Source organism: Coffea arabica, chromosome 11c (genome assembly GCF_036785885.1).
Source record: "Coffea arabica cultivar ET-39 chromosome 11c, Coffea Arabica ET-39 HiFi, whole genome shotgun sequence".
NCBI lineage: Eukaryota > Viridiplantae > Streptophyta > Magnoliopsida > Gentianales > Rubiaceae > Coffea > Coffea arabica.
In genome coordinates this window covers 36,172,234-36,184,391 of record NC_092330.1, presented here as the reverse complement: position 1 = coordinate 36,184,391, position 12,158 = coordinate 36,172,234, and the positions used below count along the sequence as shown (strand labels likewise).

The window sequence follows — 12,158 nt, the reverse complement described above, 5'->3', positions numbered from 1 at the left end:
AAAAATGCTAAACCACTGGAGGACACAGTGTATTTTGCCCTTTTTTTTATTCTTCTGGTGATGTAAATCTTGACTGTTTTAAAGATCAACCTTACATGTCGTTCCTCTAGTGTCCAATTCGTGGATTACCTCTATCTAAGATATAAAAAAGAAACAGACATGAATTATCCTTTTGGGTGGAGTGTTTTTCAACCACACTGTTTTCAGGAATCACTTTCTAACATTTCTTAATATCACAAATGCGCTTATTAACAAAATATTATATTACAATTCTCCTAAAATCACTGTGCAAAGCAATTATCTTATGACTTAATTAGTGGAAAGAACTAGCAATTATACAAAAATTGATTGGCCATATTGAAATCTATGTTCAAAATAATAAATGATGATCTGGGATTAAAACATTTGATATTAGCTTCTAATTATTTTAGCGATAACTTTCTGTTATGCGGTAGTCAATCTCAACATTTTGGTAGCGACGATCATTTCAAAATCACACAACTGGAGAGACTAATGATAATATCGTAACTATGTTTTTTTTAATATTATTCCTCATAGTCTAGAATTTCAACAAGATTTTGGAGTTGCAGATTGGGCATAAATCAAGACCATACACCTGTTTGTCTTCGTTCTCTATTCTGATCCCAGTCAAGAGTTAGGCAGATGACTTCATGAAGCTTAGAAAATTCAATCAGCATGCAGAAACATCCGTTGAATTTGAGTTTCTCCGAGTAGACTTCTATGCTGTTCAAAAAGTATTACCTTGCTGCCATTAAATTTTACATGTGAGGTTCTTCATATCCCTAATTTAAGTGTAATTCTAGGACCTCTATTGGAAAATGGTTTTAGTGCTACTACCCTCAGTTAGCAAATTCCTCAAGACAGATTCTTGTTCTGACTTACTGTAATAGATTCATGTCAAACCATGGATCATTAAGGTTATCGGCTGAGATCTTTAAACTTAAGGTCAGATAAAATTCGGATCCATGGAAAAGGACAATGATCAGATCTTTCCACATTCAAATTCAAGAAAGATTCCTGTTTTACCGTGACACAATGACTGGTCCTACTCATTCACCTTGGAGTTGTGCAATTCTTTCTCGTTACGATATTACATTCGAATCTCTTATTTGTGTTGGCTTGCTACCCTGAGTGCTTGGCCAAGTGTTACATTGTACATATACCCTGGTTCTTTGTGAGTGTATGGAGGATGGTTTCATACTTCCTTGAGAGAGCAACTCTTGAGAAGGTCTTTCTGATATGCAACCATTTCTGCAAATTTAAACATATAAAAGATCTTTCTTAAAATTAGCAGGCAGATAATAACTAAAGTACTGCTTCCATCCATACGTAGGATGAAGCCATTAAACTTGTCAAAGTAAGCAAATGCAATTTAAGTTCTCTGTTCGAGCATATGTGTTTACTTGCATCTTGCTTTGAAAGGCTTGCAAGAGACTGCCCTCTATGTGCGACTATCACTTGTCAAAACAAGACAATATTGTGCAGAAATACTTAAAGACAACGAACCAATACAAGATCCATCTTCTTCTTCTTCTTTTTTTGGTTAATTAATGGAGCTTTTTATTGATTGTAGAAGTCGACAGAAAGTGATCTTTTCTTTCCTTTTCTTCCCATCTTGTTTTCCCACTGGAAGATTATTGTTCTGCAAGAGTATGAAGCTAATTAATTTAATTTTCAACAGAAATAAAACTTTCCAGTCACATCATGATCCCAATGAGTTGAAAAAAACCATTCGTACTATTGCTTAATCGATTACAGAACGCAGATAGTTAGCCTCTTTATGTGATCAACCAGAGGAGCAGTTATTGAAGATCCGTTGTTCGTTTCTATGAATTCAAAGATTCTAAGATCTCACTTAATTTGAGCCATTTGTGGCTTATATTTGTCTCTTTTGCCTGATTGCAGAAACATGTAACAGCATCGCTCAATATCTATTCATTGATTATGGGTACAAAAAGTAGCATATAATTGCGTTTAGATTTCCAAATCCAAAAATTTCGAGTAAACATGTTTTTTTCTAAAATCGTGATTAACTAGCTACTTTTAAATGATAAACACAGATTAAGATCATGATTAATGAAGAGGAAAGGGGGGATTTTATCCAGGACATAGGCGAAGAAACTTTGCCAGAGTAGTATGGAGGACGGGCAAAGCTTGTACCCGTCCAAGATGTGGTATCAGATCCATTGAACCACGACACCGAACAGCCTAGATTTTATTGTTACCTCAAATTGCTGGAACTGATTCATGGATGATACTTGAAGAAAAGAGAAAGGAAAACAGAAAGGAGTATGACAGGTGGAAGAAAAGGAAACGGATCAATTGTTTGCAAAGTGGATGTATTCTTGGCTGCTCCTGAACTTTGTAGCTTCTTTTCTTATATGGCTAAGTTAGATGGGGTAAAAGAACTTTTTACTTTTTTTTTAATTTTATCGTATAACTTTTTTTGTCTGCGTTGTTGTTATTTTGTTTTTCTCCAGGATCTTTTATTACAAATCGTAATGGATAATAAAACCACTAAAATCCATGGACACTGTGTTTTCTAATTAACATGGTAACTCAGTTTTGAAATTGAAGAAATGCAATCAGGGGTCAGAGCAAGGGATGTGTAAATCCATCTTACAGATTAATTTGGTAAGCAGTGATGTAGTTCATAAGTAGTTTAAAGAGCCAAAAAGCTGATAAAGAAGACAAACCGCACAATGCTATATGTGCTCAAATTTATTCCAATTTCAGTGAACCATTACAAGATGGTTCTCATATCCGTTTATTTCTTCATAATCTACTTTTCTTAAATATCTAGCTTTATTTAAGGGCAGAAGACAACCCTATAATTTGTACCACTTGGGCAAGTAAACAAGCTTGTGCGATCATCTTGAGGATAGCTATAAGCATCAGGGCACCTGTCCTTGAAGAACCTGGATAAGTCGGTAGGGGCACAGCTTCCTGGGCCATTGGTGCAACAATACTCATTTGTGTGAAAAACAGTGCAGGGATTGTTGCATCCACCTGGAGTTCTTAGCTGAGCTGGGCATTGATCAACAATAGGCGCTGAACATCGGATGTCACGGCAAGAAGTAACGGAGCTGAACTCCAATGGGATGTTGAATCCATCAACGTTGGAAATGTCGATGTAGTCTAAGTTGTTAGGCTGGTTTAGAGCGAACTCAGCTAGCGTATTCGGTGGACTTCCATAGCCTTGGCATTCGAGGCGCCCGTTGCAGTCACCTGTTTGACAGTGGCCTTGGCCATTGGCATCAAAGTTGCAATTGGTTCGGCCCCAAATGCGAGCTTGGGTGGTGCCAGGAGCCACGTCTAGGGACCATGATTGGCCTCGGTCGAGCCGCCTGCCACCGCCTGGGGAAGCAGCTGCCCAAACTGTGTAGGTACATTGGTTTATAATGTTGAAATTTGCGGCATTGGTGAAGGTTAAGTATAAAGTTAGGCATAAAGCCAAAAGGGACAAAGTGTAGGTGGACTTCATGGTGTTTCAAACTTTCTAAGTGAATTAGTAGCTGGCTGTGGTTTCAAGATGCCACAGGTAGGGGGTTTATATAGGGCGATTGGCTGCTATCATTTTGCGTGTACATGTTAATCTTCTTAACAAATTTTCTACATGAGAAATTTCAGAGATGTTGATGGCCCTTTCTTGTATTCTAGGAATGATTCAAAGATGCTTATCCGTCCATATTCTGCATAATCTCATCCCCCATTGTTTATTCTTCTGGTGATGTGAACTTGACTGTTCTATATATCAATGTTACAATTTCTTTTCTTTAGTGTCCAATTCTCTAAGATAGAAAAAAGAAACAGACATGACTTATCTGTTTGGTTGAAATGTTTTTTCAACCTCACTGTTTTCAGGAATCACTATCTAACATCTCTGAAAATATCAAATGTGTTTATTAACAAAATATTTTATTGGAATTTTCGCAAAAACACCATTCAAAACAATTATCTTTTGACTTAATTAGTGGAAAAAATTAGCAATTGTACATATATTGATTAGCTACGCTAAAACCTATGTTTAACATAAGAAATGATGGTTAGAGATTAAAACGTTTGGTATTAGCATCTAATTATTTTCGCGATAACTTTCTGTTGTGAGGTAGTCAATATCAACATGTTAGTATTGATGATGATTTCAAATTCCACACCCAAGGAGACTAAATGCCAATTTCGTAACTCCTAAAGTCTTCTGTTTTGATATTTTTCTTTGGAATCTTCCTCTTAGTCTAGAGTTTCAACAAGATTTTGGTGCAGCCGAATGGGCACAAATCATGACCATACGTCTGTTTGTCTTCCTACTCAAGTCTGAGACCAGCGAATGTTAGGCAAATAGCTTCAAGAAGCTTAGACAATTCAATCAGGATATCAAGTAGAACAAGAGTTTCTATTCCAGGATTTCGTAGAGGTTACTCAAGTAATTGGAGAAAAAAAATTAAAAGCCCAATTTGGGCAGTTTCGTGAAGTGTTCAAGCAGTTTTTTGTGCTTAAACTTTAGTTTTGGCAACTTTCCAGAATAGCATTTCTGGTTGCTACAAGCCTAAAATGCTAAATTCATATTCAATCAAAATTCATTTACTGCTACTTGTGCCCAGTGTAAGGAATGCAGTTTGAATGTAGTTCATGCTTTATTATGGCAAAGGAAAGCTTCAGATCGTCGAACTAAGAACCTATAAGTGGATTTACATTGTGAGGTCTCTGTTGTTGGGTGATTTATAAGAACTTCTGCAAGCGACTTATAGTTCCGGAAACAGATTTTGACCCGTGACGATAATCGAAATCAAATTCACCCAAACTTTTTTTACTAAAAAAAAGGGTAGATTTACGTTGTGGCCAATGGGGCACATATCCCTATTGACCCAAATGAGGTACCTAGAATAGTTTTGAGATTTCTTGAAAATTCTAAATTGTGCCTTGGCTGGATTTTGAAATAGTTATTATATAGCATAGTCATTATTGTATAATTTATCAAAACGTAAACAAAGAAGAAAGCAAATAGCTGCAAATCTTTAGATGCCAAGTTCCAACGTACTTTTGCTTGCATATTTACCTTACCTTGGCCCATAGCTTTGCATTTTTCATTAACAAAGCAGTGGTGGTTTATCAGTCTATTAGATTTGATCCTTTAAAAAAATAATCTTTTGTTATTATTAGCCACTTGTAAATTGGAAAAAAATTGGGAAAGTTAATTCGTGCCCCAACTGAAAAGTATTTCTACCTCTGCCACTGGAACCTCTGTAACGTATTTTTTTTTTATAGTTAATAAAAGGCACATTACAGAGATATCATTTTATCTGTAGGTGATGCCAAAATTTATAAAAACTTCTTAAATATCAGTATGTTTCAATATCAATTTCTTTTTTGCAGTGTTAAGATATTTATTTGCATTTTTCTTTTTATTCATTTTATTTACCACTTAAAAGGATGGAGTTCGTTTCTTTCTTTCTTTTCTTTTCTTTTCTTTTTTTTTGAGAGAACAAAGATGATTTTATTAATGGGAATCACCCAAAAGGAAAAGCTGAACAAAGATGAATTATTTATCAATTCCTTAAGCTAGTCATAATTGGTATTTTATTGAGAAAAACATGTACTATATGGTTTGTACTTTATACTAATTTTCTGAATTGTTTCTCGTTCTACTAATTAAATTCACAACTTAAAAGAAATTTATTTTCCTAAATTAAATTCCATGGGCTGGTGGATTATACGGCCCAATATTGACAATACGAATTCGTTAATAGACGCGGATCAAGGACCGGAAGCCCAACCGGAAACCACCAAATCAATCTGCTCTGTGCTTCAAGCGTGTTTTAGATGGACTGGGCCCGTATCGGGCAGTGATAATTTGTCAATATTTTTAAACTGAAATTTGTCAAATTTGTTCAATTTTCTTAGACTAGAAATAGAAATACTCTCCTAATTCTTACCAATTCCACTATTATATTGAACAAAGAAAAATTATTTTAATTGCCCAGCAGTAGTAAAAGATGGAAGGTGGGTAGGTCAATTTACACCTTCAAGGTATTGCACATGGCAATTCAGATCTCACAAAAATTAGTCAATCATCACTATAGTTTAAACTTTTTGTATTTCCTTTCCAACGTTAAAAGATATTAATTAATATAACAAGACAAGTCAATATACATACAACTCGGGGATGAGATGAGTTGAATAGTTTAAAGGGGAGGGAGTGCAAGTAAGAGGTCTGGGAATTGAATCCTTCCTCTTACATTAAGATGTTGAACATTTAAGTCACAACTTTAAGGAAAAGTTAAAACATGTTTTCGGGTGGTTAGTTGTTGTAGCCATAACAATCACTATGCTGATATTTAGAAGCCAACAGTGGCTGCACTGCTCTTTTTGGTTTTACAGCATTTTATTTCTTATTTGTGCTGGCAATTCTAGTGCGGCTATTAGGTACTCTTCTGACGAAGAAAGACAGGCAAGTCATTTTCGCTTTTCATCAATCATATGGAATAGATAACATTACCCTGGAATATATTTATATAAGTAAGTAATTCTATAATCCTTTTGTATTTCATGATGTGACCGATCAATAAGTAAAAGAGAATACATGGTAAAGGTTTAATTGTTTTATGTGTTTATTTTGTTAATGTTGAAATTTGCAGCTATTGGTGAAGGTTAAGTATAAAGCTAGGCACAAAACCAAAAGTGACAAAGTGTAGGTGAAATTCATGGTGCTTCAAAACCTTCCAATTCAACTGGTAGCTGTTGTGGTTTGGAGATGCCACAGCCAGGGGGTTTATATAGGTGAATTGGTTGCTATGATTTTGCATGGAAGTGTTGATATTTCAACAAATTTCTACATAGAAATTTTAGGGATGTTGATGGTCTTGTTTTGTATCCTAGGAATGATTCAAAAGATGCGGATCTGTCCATAATCCTCCTGCATAATTTCAGTCAGTTCTCATCCCTCGTTGTTCTTTCAATCAATGTTCCAATGCTTTTTCGTAAGTGTCCAATTTGTGGATTACCTCTACGAAAGACCAAAAAAGAAAAAAAAGGACATGAATTTTCTGTTTGAATGGAGCGTTTTTTAACCAGATTAATTTCAGGAATTATTTCTAACATCTTTTAATATCACAAAAGCAGTTATCACTAAGATGCTATATAATGATTTTCCTAAAAATAGCGTTCAAAACAATTATATAATCACTTAATTTTTTATCCTTAGAGCAATATTTAACTCTTTTCTGATACATAATTTGAATAGATATGCATTATTTTATTGTGTGTATTTAAATTTTTGGTAGACAACTACATTATAATGTTGTATTCACTACATACCAAGTATTTTCGTTCATGTATATTACTTTTTCCAAAAGCATAATAATATTACGTAATAAATATAACAATTGAACTGAACTTCATGGAACTTCTAGCAGTGGCTCCAATTCCAGCTTTTAAGAGTGAATTAGTACTATTTAGCATGAGTGCATCAAATTATCAATTTGGCATCTACGAGTTTCCACATCACTTGAGCTCCTTAATTGCACCTTTATCTTACTTAGTAAACTTTCATATCACCATCTTTGTTATTTCATGAGATTATCATTTTCAATTGTTTTGGGGTCTACCTTAGCATGGAAATCCCCATTTTTGTTTTGAATTTACACCAACATCCCATTTCTTCAATGTTTGTAAGACAAACTTCTCTTACTCTGGATTTCGTGGTAACATTATGTAATACACTAAAACAAATTATTTTGATTTATATGACACCTTAGTATTTGACTGGAGAGATAGTCTGAATTCCAAAAAAAAGGAATTCTCCTGTGTAAGTTAAACCTAAATATGACTCAAATTTTTGAAGTGCGGGGAACAAAGTATTTTGACAATCTAATTTAAAACTAGAGATCTGTAAATCCTTCTTACAGATTAATTTAGTAAAACTTCATTAGTTTTGAACTGGTGATCTAGTTCATAAGTTGTTTAAAGAGCCAAAATGCTGATAAAGAAGACAAATCGCACAATGCTATATGTGCTCAAACTTATCCCAATTCCAGTGAACCATTACCACAAGGTTCACATATGCGTTTATTTCTCATAATCTACTTTTCTGGTGAAGTTCTTGGAGCATATAAGCTGTCACAAGAACCTTAAATATCTAGCTTTATTTAAGGGCAGAAGACAACCCTATAATTTGTACCACTTGGGCAAGCAAACAAGCTTGTGCGATCATCTTGAGGATAGCTATAAGCATCAGGGCACCTGCTCTTAAAGAACCTGGAGAAGTCGGTCGGGCCACAGCTTCCTGGGCCATTGGTGCAGCAGTACTCATTTCTTTTAAAAACAGTGCAGGGGTTGTTGCATCCACCTGGAGTTCTTAGCTGAGCTGGGCATTGATCAACAATAGGTTTCGAACATTTGATAACGCGGCACGGAGTTACAGAGCTGAACTCCATTGGGATGTTGAATCCATCAACGTTGGAGATGTCGATGTAGTCTAAGTTGTTAGGCTGGTTTAGGGCAAATTCAGCTAGCGTATTTGGTGGATTTCCATAGCCTTGGCATTTGAGGCGCTTGTTGCAGTCACCTGTTTGACATTGGCCCTGGCCATTGGCATCAAATTTGCAATTGGTTCGGCCCCAAATGCGAGCTTTGGTGGTGCCAGGAGCCACATCTAGGGACCATGATTGGCCTCGGTCGAGTTGCCTGCCATCACCTGTGGAAGCAGCTGCCCAAACTGTGTAGGTACATTTGTTTGTGATGTTGAAATTTGCAGCATTGGCGAAAGTGAAGTATAAAGTTAGGCACAAAACCAAAAGGGACAAAATGTAGGTGAACTTCATGGTGTTTCAAAAATTCTAAGTGAACTGGTAGCTGGTTGTGGTTTCAAGATGCCACAGCTTGGGGGTTTATATAGGGCGATTGGCTGCTATCATTTTGCGCGTACATGTTAATCTTCTTAACAAATTTTCTACATGAGAAATTTCAGAGATGTTGATGGTCTTGTCTTGTATTCTAGGAATGATTCGAAGATGCTTCTCTCTCAATAATCCTCCTGCATAATTTCAGTCAGTTCTCATCCCTCATTTTTTATTCTTCTGGTAATGTGAACTTCAGTGTTCTAATATGTCAATGTTATGATGTTTTCTTAGTTAGTGTCCAATTCGTGGATTACCTCTAAGAAAGATAGAAAAAAGATACAGACATGGCTTATCTGTTTGGGTGGAGTTTTTCGTTGTTTTCAAGAATCACTATCTAACATCTTTGAAAATCTCAAATGCGCTTATGATCAAAATATTATATTACAATTTTCGAAAAAGAAAAAAGATCATTCAAAACAATTCTCTTTTGACTTAATTAGTAGAAAGAATTAGCAATTATACAAATTAATAAGGATTAGATACACTGAAACGTAAGTTCAAAATTAGAAATGATGGTATTAGCTTGTAATTATTTTAGCGATAACTTTCTGTTCTGGGTAGCCAATATCAACATGTTAGTATTCAGGGTTTTTTTCAAATTCCAGCCCTGAGGAGACTAATGATAATTTCATGACTACTAAAGTCTTCTGCTTGTTTCTTTGTCCTTTAGATTCTTCCTCTTAGACGGGAACTGCAACTAGATTCTGAAGCAGCAGACGGGGCATAAATGAAGGCCACACATGCGTTTGTCTTCCTTCTCCAGTCCCGATCCACTCAGAAGTTAGGCAAATGGCATCAAGACAATCAGCGTATCAAGTGGAACAAGAGTTTCTAGTCCTGGATTTCGTAGAACTTACTCAAGTAGTTTTTTAAAAAAAAAAAAAAAAAAAAAAAGGCCCTGTTTGGGGCAGTGTTCAAGCAGTTTTTTGAGCTTAAACTTCAGTTTTGGCAACTTTCCAGAATAGCATTTGAGGTGGGTAAAATGCTAAATTCATGTTCAATCAAAATTCATTTACTGCAACTTGTGCCCGGTGTGATTCTCTAGCCTTTTGTTTTCAAGAACCCAATGATACAAAAGCAACAAGATAAAGGGCACTACTAGTCTGGTATTGATTTCCAATCTAGTAACTGCCTCTGATCCTAGTAGATAATCTGCCATTACATACTAGCCAGAGGTTCAGAGCTAGCGATTGAAGTCTTGTAACAAACCAGTATATGCCAAGGTAAATTGGGAATGATTACAATAAGAAGTATGGGAAATTATATTCCCCTAGCTTTTGTAGTCCACTTTTGTAATATGGCTTCCATGGATTAGGCCATTAGGGTGCTAGCCACTTGTAAGGAACCTGATTTGGATGCAATTCATCCCTTACAAGGAGAAAGGGGAATACTTAAGAATCAATGTGATTTTGGATGGTTTTTATAATAAGTTATAACGTTTTTTTTTTTGTAGTAGATAAAAGAATGCGTTAGGAGAAATTATTATCACTAACTGATACCAAAATTTTTGAAACTTCTTAAGTAGCATTATGTTTTAGTATTAAGATATTTAATTATCTTTTTCTCTTCATATACATTTTATTCACTAATTAAAAAGATGAAGTTTATTTCTTTCTTCTTTTTTTTTTTGTTGAGGGAACAAAGAAGATTTAACAATGGGCCAAAAAGAAAAGCTGAAAAAGATGATTTATTCATCATTTCTTAAGCTATTCATAATTGGTATGTGTTTGAGAAAACTTGCACATATGGTTTGTACTTTGTTGTAATTTTCTCAAATTATTTCTCGTTATACTAATTAAATTCACAACTTAAAAGGATTTCCCTTTGTAAATAAATTCCATGGGCTGGTGGATATACGACCCAAAATTGACAATAGGAATTCGTTAATGGACACTGCAAGAGCAGCGGGAGCCCAGCCGGAAATCACCAAACAAGCATGCACTTGTTTCAAGTGTTTTTAGATGGGCCCTTATTGGGCAGTGATAATTTGTTAAATATATTGTTAAACTGAAACTCATCAAATTTATTGGTTCAATCCCCTTAATAGACTTAGATTCTGTTTGATAATCCAATTCAGCATTTAAACTTAATGGATTCAATTTTTAATATATTCAGACCATTTGATAATAAAAAATTTAACATCTGAATTAATTAAATAGTATTAAATTTTCTAGGCAAAATTTGCTCCCAAAATTAAGTGATAAGCTATTCACTTATTACTGAATGTGATATGCAGTCAAATGTATTAGATTTAATACTTAAAAATTCAATAATTTAATAGATTCAGACTTCAGTTTTATCAAACACACCCTTAGGGTACGTTTGATAAAACTAAAGTTTGAAAAATGAAATTTGAAATCTAAAGTCTAAATTCGTTAATTTACTGAATTGTTGAGTATTAAATCTGAAACATTTAAATGTATATCACATTAAGTGATACTTGAATAATTTATCACTTATTTTTGAAATAAATTGTGCAAAATTCAGTGTCACTTAATTAATTCAAATGTCTTATTTTTAGTTATCAAATGCGTTTGAACATATTATGATCTGAACCCATTAAGTTTGAGTGCTGAGTTAAATTATCAAATAGAACCTTACTAAAGATAATTAAGCTAGTACCAACTGAATGGAAAATAATGCTTACAAAAGACATCACAAACATTCAAGTTACAATAAGGTTTCTGGTTTTGACGTCTCAATTTTCTTTGACTGGAAATAGAAATACTTTTCTAATTCTTATTAGTTCCAGTATTATATTGAACAAAAAATTTCTTTTATAGGCAAAAATGGAAGGTAGGTAGGCCAACTTACATCTCCCTACAAGAAACATAACGCATAATTCATACCATCCGAAATAGGAAAGGTATTACACATTTTAATTCAGATCTCAGAAATATTACTCAATCATCACTATAGCTTAAATTTTTTGTGTTTCCTTTCCAACGTTAAAAACTATTAATCAATGTAGCAAGACAAGTCAATATGCATGCAGCTCGTTGTTGCATTTAGAACAATTGAAATGAGAACTTTGTTGTGATCTTAAATATTTGAGTCACAACTTTAAGGAAAAGTTAAAGCATGTTTTAGGGTCGCTGTACTACTCTTTTGGGTTTATAGCATTTTGTTTCTTATTTGTATTAGCAATTCTAATGAGCCTATTATGCACCATTCTGGTGAAGAAAGTCAGGCAAGTCATTTTTCTTTTTCTTCAATCATATGGGATATAGTATATCATTA

At 34.4% G+C, this 12,158-nt stretch overlaps 2 protein-coding genes across 2 annotated transcripts; both read right to left on the bottom strand.

The window, feature by feature from the left end:
• Positions 1 to 2,707: 2,707 nt before the first annotated feature.
• Positions 2,708 to 3,560, bottom strand: LOC113716423 (thaumatin-like protein). The gene has a single exon (XM_027240749.2). The coding sequence runs from the start codon at positions 3,503 to 3,505 to the stop codon at positions 2,831 to 2,833; it is 675 nt and encodes a 224-aa protein (XP_027096550.2). The 5' UTR covers positions 3,506 to 3,560; the 3' UTR covers positions 2,708 to 2,830.
• A 4,479-nt stretch (positions 3,561 to 8,039) lies between these two features.
• LOC113716577 (thaumatin-like protein) lies at positions 8,040 to 8,872 on the bottom strand. Its single transcript, XM_072069911.1, has one exon. The coding sequence runs from the start codon at positions 8,838 to 8,840 to the stop codon at positions 8,166 to 8,168; it is 675 nt and encodes a 224-aa protein (XP_071926012.1). The 5' UTR covers positions 8,841 to 8,872; the 3' UTR covers positions 8,040 to 8,165.
• Between the last annotated feature and the right edge of the window lie 3,286 nt (positions 8,873 to 12,158).